Source organism: Kryptolebias marmoratus, linkage group LG5 (assembly GCF_001649575.2).
Source record: "Kryptolebias marmoratus isolate JLee-2015 linkage group LG5, ASM164957v2, whole genome shotgun sequence".
Classification (NCBI taxonomy): Eukaryota; Metazoa; Chordata; class Actinopteri; order Cyprinodontiformes; family Rivulidae; genus Kryptolebias; species Kryptolebias marmoratus.
Genome location: NC_051434.1, coordinates 16,124,086 through 16,137,905, shown reverse-complemented (window position 1 = coordinate 16,137,905; position 13,820 = coordinate 16,124,086). Strand labels below are relative to the sequence as shown.

General features: G+C 43.8%; 1 protein-coding gene across 1 annotated transcript in view; it reads left to right on the top strand.

Annotated features, from left to right (window-relative positions):
* Window positions 1-103: 103 nt before the first annotated feature.
* The window catches only part of fhod3a (formin homology 2 domain containing 3a), a 56,948-nt gene continuing 43,231 nt past the window's right edge, over window positions 104-13,820 (top strand). The window contains exons 1-3 of the mRNA XM_037975815.1: window positions 104-641; window positions 7,356-7,465; window positions 12,138-12,205. Coding sequence (XP_037831743.1) covers window positions 477-641; window positions 7,356-7,465; window positions 12,138-12,205 — 343 coding nt within the window. The 5' untranslated portion in view covers window positions 104-476. The remainder of the gene's footprint in view (window positions 642-7,355; window positions 7,466-12,137; window positions 12,206-13,820) is intronic.

Here is a 13,820-nt window from a genome sequence, read left to right as displayed (position 1 = left end):
GGGAGGGGGGAGGGAGGGGGGAGAGATGAGGGAGAGGGGAAAATAGACTCAGAGAGGGAGCGAGAGAGAAAGAGAGAGAGAGAGACAGAAGGGGGGAGGATTTAGAGTCAGACAGACAGCAGACCGGCTGTCCCGAGCTGCGCTGATCCTTCACTCTCTATCACCGACCACCACCTGCCTCTCCGAGAATAACCCCACCGACATCCAACCCCCCCATCCCAAAGCAGGGAGACTGCTCCCCCTCCTCTCCTCTCCCCCTGTCTCCCCTCTCAGTCACTCACCCAGTCAGTCAGTCAGTGCGCCTCTTGGAGACGGGGATTTGTGACCACCACCACCACCATCATCATCATCACCACCATCACCATCAGAGGAGCCGCAGGACAGGTACCGAGCCTCCCCCCTCCCCTCCCCTCCGACTACCACCCATCACCACCACCCTCCTCTGTCCTCAGAGGAGCCACTTGCATGGATGCGCCATGGCCGCGTTTGTCTGCAGGGTCCAGTTCTTAGACGACACCGACCCGTTCAACAGCACCAACTTCCCGGAGCCGACGAGACCCCCTCTGTACACCTTCAGAGAGGACATCCCCCTCATCAACCAGCTCGCAGGCGTCCACAGGCTGCTCAAAGCTCCGCACAAGGTAGGATTATCACTGTAAACATTTCAGTCACACACACACACACACACACACACACACACACACACACACACACACACACACACACACACACACACATACACAGAGCAGGGACTGAGGGATCAAAACAAGAAAACTACTTTAGTGTGTAGATTTCAACACACATTTATAACCTGGAGACATAAAGTCAGAGCAGAGAGATGTAAAACTTATGTTGTTTTGGTTTTTTTTTTCTCCCTTTAAGACAAATAAACTTCCACAACCAGCATTCAGAGGCTATTTTCAGATCCGGTGACTCCAGCCTGTGGAATGAAATGGGGCTGCAAATGTTTGCCTCAAAGCCCTCAGCAACATCAAACATGAGCTTCATTTGTTTTGGATTAAATATTCTAATTCCATCCCACGCGGGCTCGCGTTTACTGCAGCGAGGACCGGGAAAACAGCTCTGAAAAGACATTTCGAAAAGGTGCCCAGGTTTACGGCACGCCATCAGCTTTCTTCCACAGAGGAATTCGGGTCTGGCTTTCTGTGACGGTCTAAGCTGACAAAATGCAGACGTTTTGAGATATGAATTGTGTGAAAACAGAAAGTGTAAGCACAGAGTAGGAAGTAAGCCTCAGACAAACAGTCAAGCTATAAGTTGTAACACAATACAAATTCTTTCTACAAATGAAAGAACTAGCTGAAGTTTTTGAAAGTTTAGACAGTTTAGAAGTCGGAGTGTGGCAACTTTTCGCTCTTCAGGTGAACGTTTTGTGGTTAAATTTTCAAAAATCATAAAACTCAGGCTGTGGTTGGGTAGAAATCAGAAAAGATACCAAAATGGCAGCTCAGCCCATCTTTCTGTGACCCGTTTCAACTTTAAATGATGTTTCTACAGTGAAGCATGTCTGAGTTATAGAGTTCCATCCATCCATCCATCCATCCATCCATCCATCCATCCATCCATCCATCCATCCATCCATCCATCCATCCATCACCTTCTGATTGTTCTGGAGTCTGGTCTTCCAGGAAGATTCCAAGGCATTCCCAGGCCTAGCAGTCTCTCCAGCATGCCTTGTGTTCTTCCCTGGGTCTCCTCCCAGTTGGACATGCCTGGAACGCCTCCCTAAGGAGACATCTAGAAGGCATCCTCACCAGATGCCCGAACCACCTCAGCTGGCTCCTTTCTATGTGGAGGAGCAGCGACTCTACTCTGAGTCCCTTCCGGATAACCAAACTTCTCACCCCATCTCTAAGGGAGAGCCCAGCTAGCCTGAGGAGAAAACTCATTGAATTGCAATATTTATCTTGGTCGTACAATATACTGCCGCCAAAAGTCAAAACAACCTACCCTTGATTGCGCCACACGTTTTGATGTATTTTAAGTTTTGGGCGGAGTAGCGAATCAAAAATAGTGCCAAAAACGAAAGAATGTCGGGCGAATAGCCACAAGGATCCCAACGCTCGTGTACCGGCACTCCTAATAACTGATGGATCAGGTCAATCTCAGTCATACGTTGGCGGTAAACTGAGTGAACCTGTTTGTCGTGTGTTTGTGCTCTCCATGTCACTCTGACAGGTGGCTGCTAACAAGTAGGTGCAACTAGATACATCCAGAGTTGCCTCGTTCATCTGCAAGTGACAGTGACACCGCTCAGGCAAATCCCAGAGGATTAAAACCTGTTTAAATATGCATGTCAGAGATATTTAAACACCATTTCGGTGCTAAAAGCTACACAGACAAACAGCTGTATATTCCCAACAGACAAGGCTCACCGTGACGCTTTATTTGTGTCGTTTAGATGCTTTACGGTTAAAGGTTTACAGTGCAGATTGGTTGGAATTGAAAACAAAAGTGAGACGCAGCTCCGTCAGTAAAACCAGAATCTGTTTTTTGTTTTTTTTCCAAACCCATTCCGCTGCCCAATCTTTAAAAGCCACAAAACAAATGAAAAATGGTCCACGGCACAGAAAAGCTCATGATTACAACCTACGCACGGACAGATGGCGCAGTCTGCGTTCGTGTTTTGCAATTTTTTTCCCATCAGGAGGAAGACTGCGCGAGTCGTGGCGCTTAGATTATAGGGATGGTAATGGAACAGTTGTGGACCGTCCGGTTTGAAACTTCGGGAGATTCTTGTTGGGACGTTTTCTCTTAAACGACCGAGTTTTTAGATGATTCTGTTTGCTTTTTTTTTTTTGAAGGTATTTCTCAACCTTTCTCTCATGGTGCCTTTACTTCCTGCCCTTTCCTTGTAGGAAAAGCCTGCTGTGTTATTATGCTGCGATGGGAGGGAGAGAGAGAGCTCCGTGCATGGCTGGCTGAGCTGCACCTAAAGTATAGGTCACTTGTCCCAGAATTCCTGTGGCCGTGGCCTGGATCGTTACGACGCTTTGTCGTCCTCACTTTCGGGTGCCGTGGTTTTCCTGACCTCTTCCTCTACCTCTTTTTCAACCTCCCTGACCGTGTAAACACACAAACACATGAGGCTCGGATGCCAAAGCTAAATCCGGGGTGCATGGGACGTGCCATTTTTGTCCCGAACTGCCAAACAAAGACCGTTTCCTTTTGACTCGCGCAGAGATCACAGCTTTCTTCCTCTAGCAGTATGACTCATCAGCGGTGAGAACGGACCTTCGTGTCCACCAGCGGAGCATCTATAAAACTGCGCTGAGAAACTCCCATCCCTTTAAAAAAACAACAACAATAAAACCTAAACTTTAGAGCTCAACTATTATCTGATTACCAAAGAGTTCCCAATAAAGCAGCGTAAGGAGAGATTTAATGGCCACGTGGAACAACCCGTCAACCCACTCCCTTCCTCCCCTCGGTGCTTTTCAAAGAACCCAACACTTTGCAGCTCCGGGTTTTGCTCTGGAAGAGTCGTCGTCTAAATTACGTAAGGGCATCTATAACTGTCGACTCACCACAATCAGCGGCAGGCTGGGGTGTTATTTTAACATGGAAGTAATTACATCCCAGCCCTCCTTTTTTCCCCACTTTGCCTTTTTTTTCTCTCTCTCTTTCTTTCTCTTCTGGGAGATTTTGATTAAATGAGTGTAAAGCCACTTTAAGTGCTCCCCTGGCCCATCCTGGAAGTTCGAAGCGTAGAAACAGACCTGACAAGCGGCCCGATGTGTTTTGTCGCCCCAAGCAAGTGTTTTAGGAAAGAAACACCCGTTTTAGGGGGGTGAGCCGCCGACTTATTGTGCTGCAGTGGCGCTCGGTAGCTGACGCGTGTAGATAAAAGTGCAGAAGACCCAGTGAGCTGGAGCCTCTCTGTCTAAGGACAGGTTAGACAAAAGTGCTACAACACACACTGTATTAGGTGACAAGTGTGTAAAAAAAAAAAGCAAACAGACTGAGCTCAAAAATGCTTTTGTCTTATTTGAAACTAGGGCAGTGGGGCAGGGTGTGATTAACTCCCCACCCACTGTCTCCACTCTTTTCTGCCTCAGTCTGAGTTTTGCCAGATCTCTCACACACACGAAAAGTGCAAACAACAGTGGTTTTACAGCAGGTGGATCCCCCTCAAAGTAGGGATCTTTGTGTCGTTTTTCCTGTTTGGCTTATTAGTCAATTCAACCAAACACAGAGGCTACAGAGACACCATTGTGCCACTCCTAGCTGATGACTTTATTGTTTGGTTAGAAGCTAAATGAAAGTTTATTTCACTGGAAAGAGAAAGTCAAAAAAGGAAGAAAACAAAAACCATGTGGTTTTAACATGTTTTGTGGACGCTACAAAGCGTGTAAAAGTGATACCTTTACAACAAAGTTGGTTTCATGACTAAGGCCCTGTCCTCATTACTCTAAATGTTTTTAAAAACTAAACAAAGGAGAAGCTGCCTTGTTAGCATCTTCTGTCCTCATTCAAATTGAATTTTTGGTAAAAAAATTAGAGTATTGTTTTTTTTTTCAAATTAGTTTTGGATGTATCCATATGGAGTCCAGATACGGAGATACTTTAGAGAAAACATGACAGAGTAGTTTATTTTACACACTTGAAACCAAAACTTCAATGGAGCAGTTTGGGTTTTTTTTTTCTCCATCTGACTTGCTTTATTCTGACATCGTCTCCAATAAATTTTTATTCTTGCGCTCAAATGTTTAAGAAAAGCGACAATTGTAAATAGTGCCAAGGAAAAAAAAACAAACAAACTATAATTGTTTTGTCAGACTCTTACATGTCAGACATTTTAACGTTTCATTTTTTAAATTGAGCAAAACAATTATACAGTCGCCGCTGTGCGTTGTTGCTAAGTGGATTAGCCGTCCGGTACAGATGGATTAATGTTGTTAGGGAATCGGGGGAAACTAGAGCGGGACCCAAATCCATTGAGTTTGACACGTATGAAAATCGATATGACCAACTAAGACCATTGCATCGCGCTCGGGAATGAGTTGTAAAGTTTCACCTTGGACTGTGAGTCACTGACACACTGCGCCTCACACACCAAACCTCCGAGCACCCACCCTCAAAGCAGGACGGGACACACGGAGGTGCGTCTGATGGGTAATTGGGCTCAGACTAGGCAGGGGAGTGACCCGCTTCAAAAAGGACAACAAGTTACCCAGACTCAGGAGGGGCACACCTTGTGCAGGAGAGTGATGGGAGCGTGGGCGACTGGAAACCCAAGACCCTGCCAGAAACTACTTCCTCTAGACCAGGGGTGGCCAACCCTGGTCCTCGAGGGCCACTATCCTGCATGTTTTACATGTTTCCTGCTCCAACACACCTGATTCAGTGGTTAAATCACCTCTTCATGTTCTTTAGAAGCCTGTTAATCACCCATTGATTCAAACCAGGTGTGTGGGAGCAGAGAAGCAAGTAAAAAATACAGGATAGTGGCCCTCGAGGGCCAGGGTTGGCCACCCCTGCTCTATACATTCAGTATCCTCTTTTAATGCCCCGCCTGGGCCGTGGCTGTCCCCAGCAGAGCCAGTCTAAGAGCCTCACTAAACTATTCAATCATGTATCGAGCCCTAATGCTTCCAGACCTCCGTTCGGGGTCATTTTTATACAACACGAGGGATAAACACAGACCGTGTGACTCTCAGAGATTAGGCCGAACGAGCTTGATAGGTCCTTTACAAATTTGCCTGAATAGAAACCATAGTTCTAACATTGTAAACGGACAAAACTTTCAGATGGCTGTTGATGAAATGTTCTTCCCCCTGTCCTCCGGAGCCTGTTGCTAGCTGCAGCACTGGCTCTTGTCAGCTTTCGTCTTTATTCTCTCTGGGTTTGATGTTGTCAAAGTGTCTCCCTAGATAAAAAAAAAGCAACCCAAGGCAAAAAGCAGTAAGTTTGAGCTAGCTCTGTGCATTTTATGTTGTAGAAATCAAACCTGAATTCAAATCACCCCTATATTTTTAAAGGATAAGCACATTATTTGTGTGTATTTTTCTGTCTGGATACAATGTAAACCTGCCAAAGGGAACAAAGAAGAAATTGACTTTTTCTTTGTCCAAACAAAGAAGATTTTCTTGTCTCATAATTCAGTTTGTGCCCTGCACACACCCACCCTTTTAGTCCCGTCTACATGCTGCCTCAGAGCAGAGTAAATATAGCAAGGTTATATTTATGCAGTGAGCCCATCGGACAGTTCGTCTCTGTTTCCATCTAAATGGGAGGGTCAGACAGGGAGCAGTAGCAGGCCTTGTGATCCGTGGTTCGTCCTGGTCACAAAGTGTTGTCAAGCCACTTGAATGGATAGTCGGAGAGGGGGGGGGCGGCGTTTGGCAGCACACCTACAGGGCTTTGTTATTCCCACCGATAATAACACCGAGCTGCTAAATGCCAGCGTCCCTGGCTCCCCTGATCGCATTCACCTATTCACACTCGAGGAGCGTCGCCCAGACGTCACAGGACTCGCGGCCGACTGTTGCGACACGACGGCGAGGGGCCCGTCCGCTCGCACCTGCTCTCGGCTCGCGAGCGCGCTCGTAAACATCGGTGCAACCAGATGCGACGCGGTGCACCTGGTCTCCGACTCGGCGGGGTTTCTGGTTACCCGGCGCCGTGAGTCAACCCCTGACGTGGGCACCGTAGATTGCGCAATCGCAGATGGCGTGGCTGCAAGACTGGTCTTCTCTTCAGAAACAGACAAAAAACAAACAAAAAACCAAAACAGCAACGCCACCATCTGCTACGTGCTAAATGCCTGCGCACTCACATGTGCCGAAGCTTCATATTCTCCCCAATTTAAGCAATATTCCCATATTTCTCACAGCTGGTATTTAAATGCGCTAAAGTCTGTCCTTCATTCTGTGTTCCACTCTGGTTTTGGTTTCTTGTCCTGCAGCTTTATTACTAGTTAATTCCCCTAACAGCCCTGTAATGACAAAAGCAGATCCCCACAGCAAATGGTTTTAGGTTTTTTTTTTCTTTTCTTGCTCCTTTACAGACCGCTGTACACACTTGTGTTCAAACGCCTTGCCCATAAACTGGCTTCATTTTAGAGGGTCAGATTGTTTTAAGAAAGGGTGTGAAACAAGAGTAGACATTGTGAGTGGGCATTTGAAAGAGTGAGCCAAGGCCTGTGAGAGTTTTATGTATGTACATCAATCACCAGTGACTTTTTTTTACACGCCTGTAACCTTGTTTAACAGTGACACTTTACAGGGGTGTGACTGAACATTTCCGTCAAGGTTTTGATGAGTGCAGTGTAAAGAAACCCTTGTGAAAAGTTTATAATAAAATTATTATTATTTTTTTCCTTCCATTTGCAGCTTGACGACTGCGCACTTCAGCTCTCCCACAATGGAACCTATCTGGACCTGGAGTCCTCTCTGGACGAGCAAAGAGATGAGCTGGAGGGCTTCCAGCCGGATGACACAGGGTGAGGCTCACTTTTTTTTGTTGTTTTTTTTTTGTCGCACCCTTCCAACCAGACTACCGCACTTCTCCTCAAATCAAATCCACCTAATGAGATAAAGCCAGCTGACACCTTTTCACTGGCACCACCTCACAGGCATATTTTCTGAGTCCCTCCGTTCGCGTTAGGCGAGGAGAGTCGCAAACTGCTGGATGAGGATTTCTCGGAAGCACAAGTTCATGGAAAGTATGAAGCGCTCTGGAAATCAGGTCAGACGGGCCCTTCTTTCCACAGCGACTGCGCTTCCACAGCAGTTTTGAACGACTGACATACTCGTGCTCTGCGTGGCGAAAATGTGACAGCAGAGAATGGCCTCGGTTTGAAGGCAGACGTTGCACCTCGCAGCAGATAGGCTGTAAAACGCTCTCCGTCCCTGAAATCCTGGGACAGCGTCGGTGTTTGTCTTTGGGTCGGAGGAGGCGTCTCTCACCAAGGCTCAGGATTTCCTCGAAAATCCTGAACATTTGAGACAGCAAGCCACACAGATGTTGTTTTTGGTTAGTACCATGGAACTGGTCGGTCACCTCAGACACACTGCAGTGTTTCCTTCAAACTCGCTAGGAGAGGGTGGAACAGCTGCTGATGCAGTTTAGAAACTTGCATAATCAGTTGAAATGTGAAGTAAATACACCTACATACACAAGGACTGTAGCTGTAAGTTTATATTAATATTTCCTAAATTAATTGTAGATTTATATAACCTGCAAAAAAAGTAATTAAATATATCAGAGCAAAAAAAATTAATTCCACACAGCAATTTTTAGATACACAAGGCCTGTTATTTTGAGCAAACATCTACCTAAAAGGTTAATTTTTTAGACTAGAAGGCAAAAACTACAGCTTCCAGCAAATACTTAATCATTAATTGGTAAAATCATGCGTCTCAGGCACAATTAGACTTTATTTGAGGTGTCTGAGGTGTTATGGAGGTGCAGATGTTAGCGTTAGCACGCTCTATGGGCTCCACAAAACCTGCTGTAAAATCTGTAAGAAATACTTTGTTTTTATATCTCTGTCTCCAAGGGGTTTAAATCCAAAGAGCTCAAGAATCTTTAGCCAAAATTGGGTTTATTTCAGATTAGCTGGTCAACTCTGTAGCATCATAAAACCACAATCTGAGATGTTGACTTTGTCTTACAGTGTTTTCTTTTATTAATTTTATTACTACATTGTTTATTGTTTCATGATTGATTATTTTAAATGATTGTGCATAGCACTTTGGTCCTGTGGGTGTTTAAAGTTCGATTTGAAGGTGAGAGACTCAAGAGTGAAACGGTTAGATGAGAACAAAAATACCACAGTTTCATAGTATCACGATATTAAAACCAAAAGTTTTCATAAAAGTACTAAAAAAGCATCAAACGATTGAATTGCTTCTATTTAAAAACAGAAATACAACTCTTGTGTCCGCTGCTGCCTAAATAATTCTCTGTATTGTTGTGATATATTTTAATTTTAATTGTACCGATAATAACATATTTATTTAGAGTTATTTTATTTTTGAGGCAGAGATAGTCAGTTGTTCCATGTGCTCGTGGCATTTCTTTAAACATGCTTCAACTATTGATACTTTGAAGATTATTGGTGAAAGTTTCATTCAATCCCAACTGCTGGGGTTCTGTTTAAAACCAGTGACAGCTAAAACACCAGAATGATTCTTATTTTTATAAAAGACTTAAAGATGGACTCCCTAAACAAAACTACAGAACAAACACCAGCTTCATTTAGTTAAAAGACTAAATTGAACATGCTTAATGTGCAGAATATGACTTTTTTCTGTTGTTTGGCTCCTTGTAAAGTAAAGTAGTGGCTTATAGACGTTCTTACTCTTGGAGCGTGTTGTGAAGATTTGTTTCAAACAGCTTTAGCTTAAAAAAAGAGTTCCTCTTCCATGCAGGTCGTGACTGTCTGCTATTCTTTTTGGTAGTTTAGTAAGTATATAGTATATAGTATATAGTACTAGTATAAAACACAAACTGGCAAGTTTGTCTTTTTTTAATGAAGGGGAACATTTAGGGATATTGACCTCTTTTTGCCACCATAAACAGCACATCATTAAATGAATGTTTATACCTACTAGTCTCCACTGAACAAAGTGATGTTGTTCCCTGATGATGACGCTGATATCATATGGTTCTTTAGACGTTCAGGCCATGAATTGACCTTTTCAGGCAGTGTTAATCTTCCTGTTGGTGCTCTCTGCCTGTCGCCTCGTCTGTCCTATTTTCTGTATTTTCAGCATAATTTACGTTACAAGGACCAAGGTTTAAATTGATCTGATTTTGTTCCTGGACGAGGCTCGACACTGACATCGCAGCCGTTAATTGCCTGCATGCGTGTGTGTAACTGTGTGTCGGCGGAGAGCTGTGGTATGTTAATCTGTTTGGGACTGGAGGAGGACGGGGGGGCGGTAGCCTATAAGGACTGGCCGTCCCGCAGAGACGAGTTGTTCTCCCTTTCTATTTGTGCTTGTTTCCATGTGTGCATTTACTTGGTTGCGTGTGTGTGTGTGTGTTGTGTCCTCGGTAGACCATGTGACAGAAGGGAGACAGGTGTGTGTTTTTGGAATCTTCTGAGATCCACCACAGCTGGTTCGATTGGCTCAGCCCGTCAGTCACTCTACCAAAAACCTTTTTCCTTTTTGGCTTTTCTTGGATGAGGCTTCTTTACTTCAGGTGTTTCTCCAACAAAATATCCATATTGGCCCACTAGAACGTCCACATTAAAGACATATCAAAACACAGAGGAAGAACACTGGAATATGTGTTGAGGATGACCCTCAGCTACTACTAATTATTGAGTTATAGTCATTTGTTTCATTTAGTTCATCAACTTGAACCCAAAAGGTAATCAGATGTAGCTGTAGAGCCAGTGTCTACTGTCTGAAAGCATCAAGCAGCGGCAGTAAACTTTGACCAGACGTTGCTCTTCTTCGGCTGTGCCGTTCAGTATTTCGATAGCTGTTCGTTTGTGTTTTTACACATTTTAAATAACAACATATGTAAGTTTTTTTTTTCCTCCACAATCACCTACATTTTCTCGCCGGACCTTTTTCTGCCCCACGATGGACGAAAGCCCGGATTCTATAACAGTCCTTTCACTGAACAAAATCCCCAGTACTTTCTACATGATCGCATATTTGCGTAAACGAATGTTCCCACACGTGAAGAATGTGTTGTGACTCCAACTGCGGCGGGACGCTGCTCGCCACAGCTGACAGTGAAAAAAGTGATAGCTCAGCGTCACAGGATGAGGGGAAAATCGACATGAAAAAGCTGCACTGTTTTGATTCCTGATAATGTCTCTTATTCTGCCCTTTTCCCCTCCTACATAGGAAGTATGATTAAGAAATGAGTTTTTTTTCCTGTTCACTCTCTCACAGGACATGGTCTGAATCATTGTTTTTGCTGTCAGATCATCAGAAGACAAATTAATTTGTTCTATCAGCATTTCAGCAGATAAACATTTTTTGCTCTGTTCGCCAGCAAACCTGATGACATAATGCGAGGATGAGACGCTCTCTTGTGTATGATTTCCCCTCTCTGTTTGTCATGGGTAACTGCATGTCTTGGAGCAGCCAGGCCTATCAGATCAGTGCTCTCCTTGCTGTTGTTGGATGGAATCAGTTTGTTAGCGATTAAAGCCGCTGATTAGTTGGAGGATAAGTGTAAGAGTTTGAGTTTTTGCTCCGAAAACGTTGTCATACTTCGACATCTTTCTGTGCGTGAATGTGTGATGTAGGTGCGATGACATGTGGAGTTTTTGTTAGCTGTGTGTAAATGTGTGTTGCGTCTGCTAGAGTTCTGCTGTCTCCTCTGATGTGCATCAGTATAGGGGCTCCCTGTTCATCTGCATTATTCTTTATCAACTACACTTTTGCAAAAAAAAATAAAAATTCAACTATATCATACCTAAAACCCTTATTTTCTCAAGACAAATCACAAGTGCTGAGAAAAGAACACCGGATTATTAGAACTGAACAGAACAGAGTAGGATAGAGAAAATTGAACTTTATGGTAATTGTTTCAGGAAACAACAATATATAGCATTAAGCCAACAAACACAGGAAATTATGCCAATAAATCAGCCTTGTTTGAAACTTTCATAAGTAGCAACTGATACTAGACTAAAATAAACACACTTAAATTGAAGACCTAGCCTCTTTGACAGTTTGCATATCGCCTGCTGCTTTTCTTTCCACAGTATTAAACTAAGATGACCTTATGTTGACAAAAGCCTGAGTTACAGCTGCTTTGGTTCAATTTTAAAAACAAACTTAAGCACAATCTGTTCGCACTCAGAGTATGTGTTGTGTATGACTCTCAGTTACTACCACGTCAAATTTTAGCTCAGTATCTGTGCAATTGACTGAGTTCTAGGCATTTGTGGGTTTTCTAAGGTCATGAGGCTGTGGCGGCCATCTTGAATCGAATTGACTCCAAAAGTTAGTCAGTTCTAGATGCGCACCCAATGATTATTTTATGAGAATTTCATTCAGATCTGCCTCATGGTTCAAGAGATATTTTGCTAACAGACACACAGAGACAGGCAAGAACATCGTCGCCTGCCTTTGACCATTTGGTGGCGGGTAGTAATGAGATAATCGAGTTTCATTTTGTCTTTTCTGTTGTCTCAGGTCCAGGGGGAAGAAGCACAGCGTCATTCTGCGCACCCAGCTGACTGTCCGAGTGCACGCCTGCATCGGTGAGTACCGTCTGACGTGATCATGTATTTACATTACAACACAGACATTTAAATCACCGAAACTGCCGGCTCCCGTCGCGCCCTCAGCGTGGAACGTTTCAGATCCGAGACCTCCTGCTTTTTACTCACGTTTGATTGCTGCGTGAAAATGTTCTAAATTTAAAAGCAAACTGTGCGAAAAAACAATTCGGGAGGTGTCGCTGCGCAGCTCAGCTTCTAAGGTTGTGCAGAAGTGTTTGATGCCCTCGAGTGTTTTCAGTTTCGAATAGCGTAGAGGTGTGAGTATCACTGAATAGCAGACAGCTGACAGCAGTTCTAAATAAAGTCATAAGATAAGCGTAAGCAGGAAAAAGGGGGAATGGTGGGAGATATAGAGGAGTGGCAGCAAGGTGTCGAGCCCAAAAAAAATGTGTTTTTTTCTTTTTTTGGACATCAAAGGATTAACTTCTAACTCATTTTATGATTGGAATTTATCAGATTATCATCCCTGCTAATCTGATAGAAAACTGGTAATTTAGACCAAGTATGCAGTTGATACTTTACAGTCGCTGACATTTTTAAAATATGAAAATGTTTTTCTAATCAAAGATGGCTGAAGCAGTTGAACACAAGCACCATGCACTTCGTCATTCTTGTCTTTATCTGGCCTTCGTTGCGTCAGCATGTGGTTGCAGACTTAAGGGCACTGGAAGATTTGTTGCAAACATTTGTGTCTCCCATTGTCGCTAAATCCAGCATCTCTCTGGGCTGAGACTCTTGGCAAGCATCATTTCTGATGGAGTCCCCTAAGTGTCTCGAAACATTCAGAAGGGTTCTCGGTTGTCTTGCGTGAATTGCAGGGACTTGCAGTTTTGTCGCTGCAACATTTTTTCTCTCAAAACAGTCACAGAAGACTCCAGCCTGTCTCGGTTTAGCGTCTGTAAATTCTACAGTCAACCTTTTTCTGGTCTTTGGTTGTTGGACTCTTGGTTGCAAAAACACTGAAACATAAAATTCACCAACTCAGTCGCAGCCCAGTGAGATACTACCCTTCAAGGTTTTTGCCCTCTGTTCTGTTTGATTGTAACACCATTCGGCTTCTTCTCCCAAAAAGCTCCACAAAGCAGTGTTTTGGGTACTTTTTGTTTCCCTCCACCCATTTTCATGAGGCACCACACGTTTTAGAAATTACCACCCACCATGGGCTTTTCACACCAGTGTAAAATGTTTCCACCAAATTAATTAGTGCCTCTCAAATTACCTGTACGCTGCCTCTAACTTTCTTAGATCCTGATTGTAGCCATAGCAACAAGCCAACTTGAACTCTAGGCAACAGTAGGCAGTCAGAGGTGGCATCAGAACTTCATTTAAAGATGGGGAGATTTAAGTTGATTGGAATGATTCATCATTCATCTTGTTCACAAGTTGATTTGATTAGTGGAATTCTGAGATAAAAAGCTTCTACATAATATAAAAGAATTTCTACTTATTTTGTAACTTTGGACCACCAGGTGTCGACATAAAAATCCTGTTGTCGCATCCATTAAAAAACTATTCTACTCGTTCCGTCTTTCTTTCTTCGTGAGCACTTTTACCTCGTTTCCTCCATGAATCGCCTGCAAGGTCAACATCCCCC